The 12,673-nt window shown below is 41.3% G+C and overlaps 2 protein-coding genes across 2 annotated transcripts; both read right to left on the minus strand.

Moving 5' to 3' along the window:
* Positions 1–151: 151 nt before the first annotated feature.
* Positions 152–10,758, minus strand: ndc1 (NDC1 transmembrane nucleoporin). The gene is made up of 18 exons (XM_071531388.1): positions 10,627–10,758; positions 10,244–10,364; positions 10,033–10,134; positions 8,859–9,033; positions 8,612–8,738; positions 8,033–8,141; positions 7,535–7,586; positions 7,252–7,384; positions 6,596–6,688; positions 6,400–6,481; positions 6,044–6,208; positions 5,470–5,730; positions 4,480–4,592; positions 4,253–4,303; positions 3,166–3,229; positions 2,982–3,082; positions 1,217–1,377; positions 152–1,119 (listed from the first exon to the last, which is right to left on the minus strand). The coding sequence occupies exons 1-18, from the start codon at positions 10,663–10,665 to the stop codon at positions 1,056–1,058; spliced, it is 2,013 nt and encodes a 670-aa protein (XP_071387489.1). The 5' UTR covers positions 10,666–10,758; the 3' UTR covers positions 152–1,055.
* Positions 10,759–11,191: 433 nt separating this feature from the next.
* On the minus strand, positions 11,192–11,950 carry LOC139654278 (ERC protein 2). Its single transcript, XM_071531381.1, has one exon. It carries the CDS (start codon positions 11,948–11,950, stop codon positions 11,192–11,194), a length of 759 nt encoding a protein of 252 aa, XP_071387482.1.
* Positions 11,951–12,673: the final 723 nt, after the last annotated feature.

The raw sequence follows: 12,673 nt of genomic DNA on the forward strand, positions 1-12,673 counted from the left end.
ACCACTAAGTTTTGAATCATTTACGATGGAGAAAATCAGTCTTCACATTGTCCTCCGCATCCATGATGAGCAAACCTTGACTGTGTTCTCACTTCAGTTAGGGTAACAATGAATCTGACACATGAATCTTTACAAAATAGTTTTATTCACCTAGTCTCTGGGTGGGCATTCAAACTCAATGCATGTTGGCAGTGACATTCAAAACCGATTCCCCATACTTGCACCACTCACACCAAATCTTTGACAAGAATGACAGCCTTATAAACATCTGGCTGTATTCCACACAAACAAACCTGACAAAAACACATAGATACCATGTACAAACATAAGAACCTCTCATCTGTAAATCTGATTATAGTGAATGTTCAGCTTGGAGTTATAATAATGAATCCCAAGCTGATGCACAGAGCTGTACACTAGTCCTCTGGGCTCGTGCTTGGAACAAAACCGGGTGTATGAAAACACTTTTCAAACATATTTTTTTTTCTCTGAAAATTGCGACCTTGTGGAGATCTCTTCTCATAACACAGAAAACAGCTTTTCTGCTGGTCTCTTTGCGTCATCATGCCATCTCTCTTACTCATCAAGCCCAATGCAGAATATTTTGTAAACCACACAGAAAGAATGGATTCAAGAAAATAGCATAGGAAGTATGAAACCAAGAGCATGTGTATACAATTTTAAAAGGCAATGCAAATAGCCCTTTTACATCTCATCTCAATGAGCAAAAGTCAAATACAATCAGCTTGATATGGATGTGCTGGTGATACCAATTAGACCTCTTTTGGAATGGGGTATAGAAAGGTCCAGTAGGCTAGTTCAAATCTCCCAAATGCAGTAGATGACAGTTTACAGTTTCTGCCAACCTGGTGCAGTGCATGTTTGGCCCCCCCCAATGCATGTGGGAGATGTGATCTAGCCTATCAAACACAATGCCCCATGACATAGTGCAGACATAAATATTAAAAGAGGCACTATCATGGGCTTTCACTTGTCGCCACACTTGAATCAAGCTGATGAGAATCTGAAGGCACAGAAGCCACGGTGCAGGTATGTTACTCCTTGTACTCCAGAAACTGCTGCAATCTCTTTCGGTGCTCTGCAGACATCTGAACAGCACTGGGGATACACAATATTTAGGATTAGTATGCTGGACATCAGAAATACTTATTGCTTCTTACATGAAAAACAATTTTTACATGGCAGGCAGCCTTACTTTAAGTGCTCTCCGAAGGTAGTTGTTATCCTGTAGATGGCGGTCTTGAGTGTGGCCCTGAGAGCGAAGCGCAGCGTTTTGTAACTCGAGTCTCCCATGCTGCTGGTGGACCTGACAGGCTTGCTGGAGGCGTGAGGCAGCTTGAAGTGCCTATCTACTGCCTGAAGACAAAGAACACATAGTTGCTGTCAATGTGCAGATAATTCAAAAGCAAGAACATAGCAATTTTGATTCATTTTACCCACATCCTCACTGTTCCTTTGCACTGTATGCAAGCTCCTGTTTGTCTGTGTATTGTGTGACAGTATGTACTGTACAAGTCTGCACCAATGTTACCAAGACAAATTCCTGTACCTTTATTGTACTTCAGCCTCGCATATAACACAAAGATCATCTCTCCCATAGGAAACTGTGTTCAGTTTTTAGTCGCTCGGGAGAAGCACCTCTATAAGTGTGTGTGTGTAATGCTTTTTGCAATGAACACTGCTTAGGGGAATTACAGTAAGTGCTGTTTAGGCAACACAGAGCCCCAAGAGCCTGCATGAGGGAAATCTAGTGTGCACTCGTACACCAGGCAGAACGGTTGAAGTCACAAGCATCAACCAACTGTAGGCTGGTGCGCTGAACATCCACATACCAGGAAGTAGCTTGGTGAAGTCAATGCATGAATTAAATATTTTGTGCAGCGATTTTAGTTACAACACTGTGCAACTGTCACTGTCACCGTAGTTTTATTTACTCCAGTCATGCCTCCCCCCCTGACCCCTCCACCCGAGCACCTAGAAAACACTAGTGCACAATTGTGTGACTTTTGCAGCTACAATGAATAGTTACATTTTCAAAGTAACAACTTTTGCACAGATACAGATACATTAGTGCCTCACACCTGATTGACTGACTTGAATTTGCTACAGCACTGCACCAGCAGCAGTCGTACTAGCAAAAGTGAAGAAAAATGCTTCCCAGAAACTGATTAGTTTTGAATATATTTTTTCCAGGCTGATAGGGAAATTAGTGTTTTTATTACTACCGTATTGCCATTATAAAAAGCTAAATTCATCATTCCTGCCTTGCCTTCTTTGCCATGTATTCTATCTGATTAGTTAACATTTTTATTGTCAATTCTTGGCAAGCTCAGGTTCTGCAAAGTCTTTGTTTTCAAGGTAAAGTATATATCAAGTTCAATCAGTTTGTCTTTATTACAGATTAGTATGCTATTTTTTTTTTTTGTTCTTTATTTAATCAGGGGGAGTTTCACTGAGAGCAATGCTCTCTTTTTCAAGAACGCCCTGATCACATTCACACCTGGAAGCTGACCAGTACCACAGTCTGATCTGCTGGCCACTGAGCAGCTCCACTGGAGCGGTTGGGGTTAAGGGCCTTGCTCAAGGGCACCTCAGTGGTGGTAATGAGGGAGGGGCAAGCTGCTTTTCACTTTCCCCACCCAGATTTATCCTGCCGGTCCAGGGGATTGAACCGACGACCTTCCGGTCACAAGCTCGCTTCTCTAACCTTTAGGCCACCACTGCCCCAAATGCTATGCTATTCCACACTCTCAGTAGAATACAACAAATATGGCAATGAAATTTGATCGTAGTCAGATGTTTGTTACCATTTACCTCTGCAAACACAGCATCGGCAGTTACTGCTGGTGGACATTTGGCTAGCACTGTCACCAATGCAATGTACAATTCACCTTGTCCATTTCATAAGGTCTTTAAGTGCCCCAGGTATAGTCCACAAGCACTAAGTCATGACAGCTTACCTCTTGTAAGACCAGCATGCTACCGAGAATGCTGGGTAGTGCGGTCTGTACGACGCCAAACTGGTCTTCAGAGAAAGAGGCTTCCACAAGGTAAGACAGCCCTAGATAGAGGAGATAGGAGAAAATCGTTTGCATGTGGCATCAACAGGTAGCACTCTTATCAACTTCTACCAACTCTTCTTACCTTCTAAGGCCCAGATGTGAGACTGGCTGTCTGCAAAGAGAGCTTGACTGGAGGCTTCCGGAAGCTGCAAGGGAGACGATCATCATCTTATTGAATAGAATCAGTGTAATCTATGGTTCTGCAGGAGGTGACCTGGTTAGCTGGTAGCAGTTATCTACTGAATAGAGGGATGCAGATGTGGGCTAAAATGATTAAGGAAGTTATTAGATGGACAGACAACAGCTTTGGTGAGTTTACACTACAACATGCACTACAGTACAATTAAAGGAAGATCCACACAAAAGCTACAGAAAGCAAAGTCTAATCTAATAAACTAATTTCTACCAAGAGGAAATCTGATAACACAATACAAGTACTACTTTTAGTAGGGATGGGACGATATGCTTATCTCACGATACGATTCGATACACAATATGGGGTTCACGATTCGCTACAACCACAATACGTATGATAATAAATAAAAGTTAAATCACAACAAAGCATGACTGTGCAGAATAAAAATGTAATTTCAAAGTGCAGATAATACAATTTGGATGGAGAGCTTGTGAAATTGAGATGGGAAAACCATTTCATTTGTGATTACTACAGCAGAATAAAATGGAGCTAATATCAATTCATTTTTCTGCCCCACGATACGTATTGTCACATTTTTGTATCATGATATATTGAATTTTGATATGTTGTCCCTTCCCTCACTTTTGGCAGGGATAGTGTTTACCTTTATCGGTACCTGGCACTTTGATCCCAACACAGGATTTGTCAAGATTGAATTACCCTGAATAACACCGTTTGGTGTTATAACACCGTGAATAACACCGTTTGGTGTTATTCAGTTATAGTAGTCAAGTTACTGGCAAGACACTTACGTTACATGACTCCTTGATTTAGGCTTTTAAGGTAATTAGTAGGGCTAATTTTATCAGCTAGATAGGTGGAAAAACAACCTTAATTAGTAATGCCTGCACAATTTAGGTCCAAAACCAGGGTTAAAAATCAGTCTCACTATGTGAGAAGTGAGAGCATGCAGTGAGCCCCTCAGCGTTCACCAGCCCAAGAGAGACAGCATGCACGAGCCACACAACCTTACCTTGTTAAACAAATACATTATCAGCACCCGCTTTGCCAAGAAATTTTTAACCTGAATGGGACAATTAAGCGTAGAAACACACAATTTTAAGTTGTTTGGCTTTCAAGACTAGGTTGTCAGATAAGGAACACACTAAAGAAATAATGTCATAAGCGCAATATCTATGAATAGTCTAATATCTATATTGTATCTATATGTGATTCTGGGTAGTTGCAAGGATAAAGTACCTGTTCCTTTCTGTTCTGGAGGAACTGGGCCAGCAGGCTGGGTTTGGAGTCTGCCGGCGTGGGACTGGGCACTGAGGCAGGGGATAGCAGGGGGCTGCCACTGGCCTGTGAATCTGCACCAATAGAGATGCTGCATCACAACTGGGAACCATTAAGAAAGCTGGATATGACACACTAATGGTCATTTACATTTACCAATAGACAGGGTCTGATGCAACTATCCCTTGCACCATAGAGAGCTGTCAGGTGACTTCTGACAGCCACATTGGAGGTCCAAAGCTAATGGCAACAGCTGAAAACAGCTGACTGCATTGCTAAACTTGCACCTCGGTCAACTCAACAGTATCAATTACATATGGCAAGGGATGTACCATTTCACCACTGATACATCTGACTTCATTTTGTGTTTAGAGTTTAGATGCTAGCTTACAAGTTAGCTGGCTAAAAATAGCATCTGGTCAGTGTACCATGACATCACTGATTTTTGTTAAGGTTAACTTAGCCGACACTTAAAGCTACTAACTCATTGTGACCAATGACTGGTCTCTGTCCGATTGTTCATTAATTTGCCTGTTCGTCTGTCCGTCACTCTTGATATCTCAGACATTGCTGATCATATTTGGACAAAACTTAGAGGAATGACGCATCTCACCATTATGTACTGTCATTCTCAAAATTACACTAATTGACTAAAGAAGGCACTACAACAAACAAAGTGGAATATTTGTCAGTGACTGGCCCAGCGGGGGACTGCATCACCTGTGGGGGATGACATGCTTACTGTTGCCTTGTACATTTAGCCATCATTAGCGAACAGCCAAAAGGAATATGTTGAGCCAATAGCTTTCAATGTTGTCAATTCTCCAATGACTCCTCCAAGATGGTGCAGGCAGTGGTTGCTATGAGACTTCTGACAACTCTTATTAGTCTAAGGTTAGAGCCTAGAGTTCCCATTATGTTCCCTTACAACTTCCATTAGTGCTCTCTCACCTGTGGAGGTGGACCAGAGTTTAGGGCCTCTCCTCATGATGTGTGGGCTCTGCACCGCCCCGTGCCACGGCGAGCATTGTTCCACTGGGCCGGTGAGACGCCGAAGGGCCGGGGAGGAGAAGGGGCTGTCCAGGTCAGGGGTGAATGGTGCTGTCAGTGGGCTTTGCGGTCCGCCAACAGAGGAGCGGAGGAAGACTGAAGCGGGGGTTTTGAGGAGAACCGAGGGCCTGGGGGTCATCACATCTTCTTTACCTGAGGTCACTTTTAAGATAAAAAAAAAGGGGAAGAAACTTATAGCTGAGGGGTCTTAAAACTTTTTTTTTTCGCCATATTTCCCAAACCTTATAAATGGTAGCTGGACAAGACTACTAACTAGGCTATATCACTGATTATTATTCACAACAACAGATACTGAATAGGTGAAATGATATAAAAATGATGTAACCAAATCAAATATGTATTCATATGCATCATAACTGAAAGCATTTTTATAACATTTCAAAGCATGGAAACATGTTTGGACAGTGATCCAAAAGTCTCGACTAATGTCAACCACTATTTTAAAGCAATGTACCTGAGCTCTCAGATGAGGCAGACTTCTTGTCACTCCCAGTAGACTGGGATTTGACCCTGCCATTGGTTGCTACAGTGTCATGGTGGGCTATAAGTCTCTGGGTCAGATCAGCCAGCAGAGACAGACACTCGTTACTGATGGCATTCCAGTTATGAGGATGGCCACCTGGGAAAGACAGACAAATATTAATCTCACCTACAGGAATGGAACAGTGAACAATGGTTTTTACTTTTGTTGTAACCAATGTAAAAGCACAAGGTGAAATAAAGCACAATAAGAAAGATTTATTTTGCACAGGAAGAAGCACTGGCATGTAAGCATGGATTTTGCTCTGTGTAACGAAAACCATAACAGACCTGGCTGACTGAGACTGAAGACCTCAAGGCGCCGTGTAGGGGAATGCTGTGACAGCAGAGCCAAGTCCTGCAGTGCTAAAAACTAAAATTGGGGGAAAGACAAGTCACAACCCACAACAAAGATCTGTTGATCAGCAAGCACACAAAAAAAGTGGCAATTTGAAAGAATCATTGTGTCTTTGCGTGCTTTATTTACCTTCAATATCACTGGCTGCTTGCCAGTGAGAACTTTGGGAAGACACTGGTGGGAATCCTCAGTAAAAGATGATTGTACAGGAAAACTGTATACCTACAGATAAGAGGTCATCTATTAGGCAAGGTATCACCTTAAAGTCAGGCATCAGAAATACAATTTTACTAGATGATCAGGGAACATTCACCATTCGCAAGAACATGATCCAATTAATCTGTGTTCTTCACACACATTCATAGCAATGACAACACTGCCCCCTAGTGTTGTAAACATTAATGGGGGCAAACAGGAGCTGTCTTAGCCTGGTGACACAGTACATGACTTTTAGGGCAACTATAGCCACAATTTGGCCATCACAACTGATTCTCAAGATTGGACCCAGTCCATGCTAGTTTGGGGTCACTGTAGACAGTTGGTACAGATGATCCTGTAGTGTGTGTTGGTTAACAACTAAAATCTGAATGGAGACCAGCAATTATCAATGAGTTCAATGTAAGAGAAGGAAAAAAATACCTTAAGTGTGAAAGAAAAATGCTCCACCTCAATGTTCGTTTTGGTTCTGTGTTGTAGTAGTGTGAATGCTCCCTCCCCCCTTGATTGGGGCACTGCAACAATTCTTCATCATGAGTGTGCACCTCTAAACACCAAAACAAACATACCTCAGTGACAAAGATCCTGAACAGCAGCAGAGTGGTGTACCATGTGAGGAGGAGGAAGGTGCCACTGATCCACAGATGGTAGAGCAGGGAGAAGTCCAGCAGTCCGGCTATGGTGTCAAGAGGGTGCAGAGAGCTGGAGGGAGAGATTGCATGGTGCATTAAAACACAAATACATTTACTGCACTGCTATAAAATTAGTTCAGAAGAGCCGCAGTGTGAAGCAATGCCAGACTACTTAGTAGTATTTTTTTTAAATCATACCCAAATTAGAAACCATACTTACGTGTTCAAATGAAGATCCAGCGTTTTACAGATCCATGTTCTTGGAACATATCCTGTTAATATTAATTATAATAATATATTTATTTGTATAGTAATTTCAAAACACTATTACAAAGTGCACAGCTGCAAAACAAAATGCATAAAAGTGAAGCAAGAACATAAAAAAACATCATATAAAAAAAGGGAGGTCAAGAACAATTAATAAATGATGATTATATAAAAGCAGGTCTATAAAATTGATTTTTAAGAAGTGATTTAAAAGATGATACTGATTTAGCATCCTAAACTCTGGGGCAGGTTGTTTCAATGTCTAGGAGCCCTGATAGCAAAGGCCCAATCACCTTTTCCTTTCTATCTAGACTTTGGATCGCAGCCATTAGGACCACACCCGATGACCTGAGGCTGCTAAAAGAGCAAGACACCTGACCTCATAAATAAGTCATTCATGTACCGTGACACGAACTGTGTCAGACTGTATGACTGAACAGAGGCCACTTACCTAAAAAGAAATATATGACAAGGTAATTCCTGACAGAGTAAAGTGCTTGAGTGGCGCTGCATTTCACCACTAAAGGTAGAGATCCCTTAAAGCGAAGGTACTTGTATTGCTGAAAAAGAAATAGCATTTGATAAAGCAACCAACAACAAACTGTCACTCTTCCAAATTCCACAGACCTAGATAATCAATGTAAACATGAAGACTTAATTTGGTTTTAGCATTATTTCATTGTGCCAGAGTTGAGCTGTTTCATACCAGCACGCATATTACACATCACGCTCTGCTTACTGTCAATCATCTGACAACCACAGGAGGAAATGCAAGTCTCCTCCAGGAAATATTTCCTCAAAAACATGTTGTCTTACAAACTTTGTCTCATCCATGTCTCCTTATTTGGAGAATCTTTGTTAACCCGTGACAGCAGTTAATATAAAAGGTAGACGTAGACAGAAGTAAATAGGCTATAACTCTAAACGACACTGGTATTCTCCTTAAAAACAGACAAAAGTAGCCGTCCATCTGTAAATCTTCAGTTTTTAAATCTTCAGCCAGATAAGGGAGTAAATTGATAAAGCATACCTGAACACTGTGGAAGGACACATAATTCATGTTGTGGATCACGCCCAATAGACTGTGACTGTAGCCAACAAAGGCTCCCACCAGCAGCAGGATGAGGTGGTATTCATTCAGGCACATCTGAGAGGAACTGCCATTGTGTTCAAAACAAAATGAGGCAATTAGACTATGGATGAAGCTCTTACCACAGAAAAACATGTAAATCTCATCACGAGTAAGGAGGACAATAAAGTGTTATGTAGCTGCTTACCCATCGCCCTGTGTGCAAGGGTAGCCGAGAGTCTGATATCTGCCCCCGATGGTGACAGCACAACACCAAGCAACTATTACTCCCATGATGCAGTGGACCAGGGAGCTGACAAACTGACGAGGGTGGAGCAGCTGACACAGCAGGGCGATTTTTGAACACGCAATAGATGGGATGACTTAGGAGAAACAGAAAACCCAAAGAGTCACTATAAAAGCTTGTTAAACTTTACTCATTTTACAAAACACTGTCCCAATTACTTAAGCAATACCACACGAGATGGAGTGCTGTTATACTGTATATCAACACGGCTGTGATTCTTTGATTCATTGCTTTTATACAACAGTTAGCTATTTGTCAAGTTAGGGTTGGGCAATATATCGATATTGTATCGATATCGTGATATGAGACTAGATATCGTCTTAGATTTTGGATATCATAATATCATTTTATGGCATAAGTGTTGTGTTTTCCTGGGTTTAAGGTGCATTACAGTAAAGTGATGTAATTTTCTGAACTTACCAGACTGTTCTAGCTGTTCTATTATTTGCCTTTACCCACTTAGTCATTATATCCACATTACTGATGATTATTTATCAAAAATCTCATTGTGTAAACATTTTGTGAAAGCACCAATAGTCATTCCTACAATATTGTCGCAATATCGATATCAAGGTATTTGGTCAAAAATATTGTGATATTTGATTTTGTCCATATCGCCCAGCCCTACTTACAACTGAACATTTAGCCCACTTCATAGAAAATACCGAGCTATATATCGTGTATCGCTATTCAGCCTAAAAATACCGAGATATGATTTTTGGTCCATATCGCCCAGCCCTATGTCAAGCACTCGTAATTTGAGACAACAGGTTGTGATTTTTGTTTATTTGTCTCCGCCAACAAATAGTTCCCTCAGGATTCCACTAACAATCAACACATAAACAAATGAATATATTAAAAGGTACTTAATATATTAGAGCACCTGCAAAGCGGAGTAATACATATAGTAAAACGTCCCAGTGCTGTTGAAATTACTCGACCGTAACTAACTGTTGTACAAAAGACATTGCAGCATCCCTGATGACAAAGCTGACTGCGACTGAACAGCAACATCCTCAACGAGCTACTCAGTCCGCTTTGGTTGGTTTCTGTAATGTCCTCTCCCGTCACTCACCTGTATAATACTCCAGGTTTAAGAACCCAACTATCAGCACCACTCCGCACAGGAGGATGAAGGAGAAGATGGCACTGGCACTCGTTAAGAGGTACAGGCATTCTGTAGAAAGGACAAACAAAGCCTACAGTAAGCTTCACACGAACATAACGAAGCTATATTTGAACGCTGTGTCACTCAGATCTCACACAGTGAACGTGGCGTGGCTGACCTGATATCCACTGGATGGGGTGGAAAAGACTGAACCTGCTGAGGATTACGAAAACTGCTGTGGTGGGAGGCAGCAGCAGGACAGCCCAAGCGATACTGGCCGCAGCTCTCCAGCAAATCACCTGAACAGTACAGTCGGTTATTGTTGTATCCATGACGACAAGACAATCACCCACTGATATTAATACACGCTACGTTGATTAGTTACTGCTACATATGACATTTTAAAAAGACTTACAATAACCAATAAAAGTTGAAGGGTTTTTGACATTCTGCTCAGCTGACGTTGTTAGCTAGCTAGCATAAATCCAGTTAACGTTAGCACGCTTGCGCATGAGAGACAGTTTTGCTTCAATTCAGGGAAGGTGAGATTTGAAGACTTACCTTGCGAACAAACCAACAACTTTGCTCAACAGAAAACATGTTGTTGGGATAAACGGAGAGCCACACAATACAAAAAATAACCTCCTTGGCTCTCCTGCTGCCAAACTAACGTTACATTCCAGTCAGTGAACTTCTGTTGCCCATATTGCGCGCCACATGCATTCAAAGGACCTCTGTAGGACCCCGATCAAAAGTTGTCCATCCTACTGCCTGCTGCCTGGTCTTCACAGCCAGATTACACCGCATGAATATATGAAATAAGAGTTTGTTAAAATGAGCTTCGAAAAATTATAAATTGGAATTAATTGGCAAAATATGTGTAGTCTACATAGCCAATGTAATCTTGGTTTAACAGCTCAAGCTCATAAGCAAATAGTCAACAAAATAACATTTATTCACTTAAATAGTCAATTGATTTAAGCATCTGCTATAAAATTAGGCTACATTTGAAAGGTAAAAATTATAACTACATTGTCACAGGATAAAATTACAGAAGGCCCCAATCAATCAAATTGTTATTATAGCCAAACCATAAACCAGCTCCTCTATCAGTCAACAAGTCAGGTCAGTTCTGAATTCCTTTAGTTTCATCATGCATGAAAGATTTCCTGTCATGATGACTGCCATTTCCCAAAGTTGCAAAACTGTGTTTATCCAAAAGTGGCTTCTTTTCAGTATCTCGACGGAAAGGCTTGGTCTCAAATGCATTGACTGGGAGCTTTTGGGATGAATTGATAGACATCTCAGTTTGAACCGCTTTATGGACCACCGGTTTCTGTCCAGGTCTCTGAGAGATTGCAGGGAGAGAGAGTTGCTCCCTCTGTCCCTTCTTGTCTTCCCACAACTTCAGTAAACGCCGCTGATTATTTGTCATATCCTTAAGATTTTGTTGCAGTGACTGCACTTGATCTTCTAAAAGTGTTTTAGAGGTGACTGTATTCGCCAACTCTGATGTCAAATCATCAATGGTCAAACTCAGTTTCCCAGCCTTTTCAACTAGGGAACTGCACTGACGCTCTTTGTCATGCAAGTCATTGATGATGTCCTTTGTGGTTTTCCCATTGAATTTAGGACTGGACTCAAGTCCAATCTCGGCCCGAAGAGTCTTAACTTGTTTCCTCAGCTCCTTATTGTCCACAGTTAAGGTCTTCAGTTTCTGTTTCAGAGCCTCTGTTGAACGCATCCTCGACTCATACTGTCTAAGTTTTTCTCTGAGAACATTCTCTCTGTGCATGGCATCATCTCTCTCCTTTCTGCATTTCTCCAAAAGTTTTAATGTCTCAAATTTGGACACTTTTTCAGGTTTGCCATTTGACGTGGCCATCCTGTGTTCAGGTCTCCAAATCACAATATAAAAAAATAAAAATCAAAAAAGCATAAAAAAAGCACTATCCCATGGAAATGACAAGCATTACAACTTACAAGTTCTTAAAAAACAGTCCTCCTTCAGCATACCATTGATAAATCCACTTCATAAACAAGAGCAGTTGCCTGCATAGCTGGGACTGAGGCAGGTGACATTTCTCTAGCAGGGTTATCTGTTTGAGAGCCAGCGCCTGTGTAACTCAAAGCTGGGGCTAGAATGACCATTAATTAGGGCGCCACCATCCCTTTGACACAGTTTCAAGTGACACAATTTTTTCTATTTTGTTAATTAAAGTAAATACTTGACCCTTTTTATCAATGGAAATTATTCAAAACACTCACTTGACCAAGGTCGCTCATGTGTTAAGGTGCTGACATCAGGCTTCAGTGTAGGAACGGGCTATAAGTAACATTTTCCACTGCAGCCGATCTCAGCAGCAAGACAATGACAGTGTAGATTCTATCCGCTCCCCCAGACCACACAACTTTCCAGACAGTTTAGATAGATGCATTGGAAAAAACAGCAGCAGCAGCCAAAAGTCCACTTTTAAAGTTAGGTGCTATTCTTAAGATGCTGCAATTACTTGCATGCCTATTGGTTACAATCTCTCCCTTAAATATTTAAAGTGCCAAATTGCAGAGATGCACCGGCTTGCATCAACATGCCAGAGCTCATATAAAG

This window comes from Centroberyx affinis, unplaced genomic scaffold (genome assembly GCF_046629955.1).
Source record: "Centroberyx affinis isolate AG114_WGS23_722 - 3 ecotype Tasmania unplaced genomic scaffold, CSIRO-AGI_Caff_v1 ptg002072l_1, whole genome shotgun sequence".
Classification (NCBI taxonomy): Eukaryota; Metazoa; Chordata; class Actinopteri; order Beryciformes; family Berycidae; genus Centroberyx; species Centroberyx affinis.

Coding starts and splice junctions, on each gene's coding strand:
- LOC139654278 (XM_071531381.1), bottom strand. CDS start 11,950: ATGGCCACGTCAAATGGCAAACCTGAAAAAGTGTCCAAATTTGAGACA.
- ndc1 (XM_071531388.1), bottom strand. CDS start 10,665: ATGTTTTCTGTTGAGCAAAGTTGTTGGTTTGTTCGCAAG. Junction 9,034..10,032: donor AAACCTGGAGTATTATACAG/GTGAGTGACGGG, acceptor GTTTCTCCTAAG/TCATCCCATCTATTGCGTGT. Junction 3,230..4,252: donor TAATGTATTTGTTTAACAAG/GTAAGGTTGTGT, acceptor TCTCCCTTGCAG/CTTCCGGAAGCCTCCAGTCA.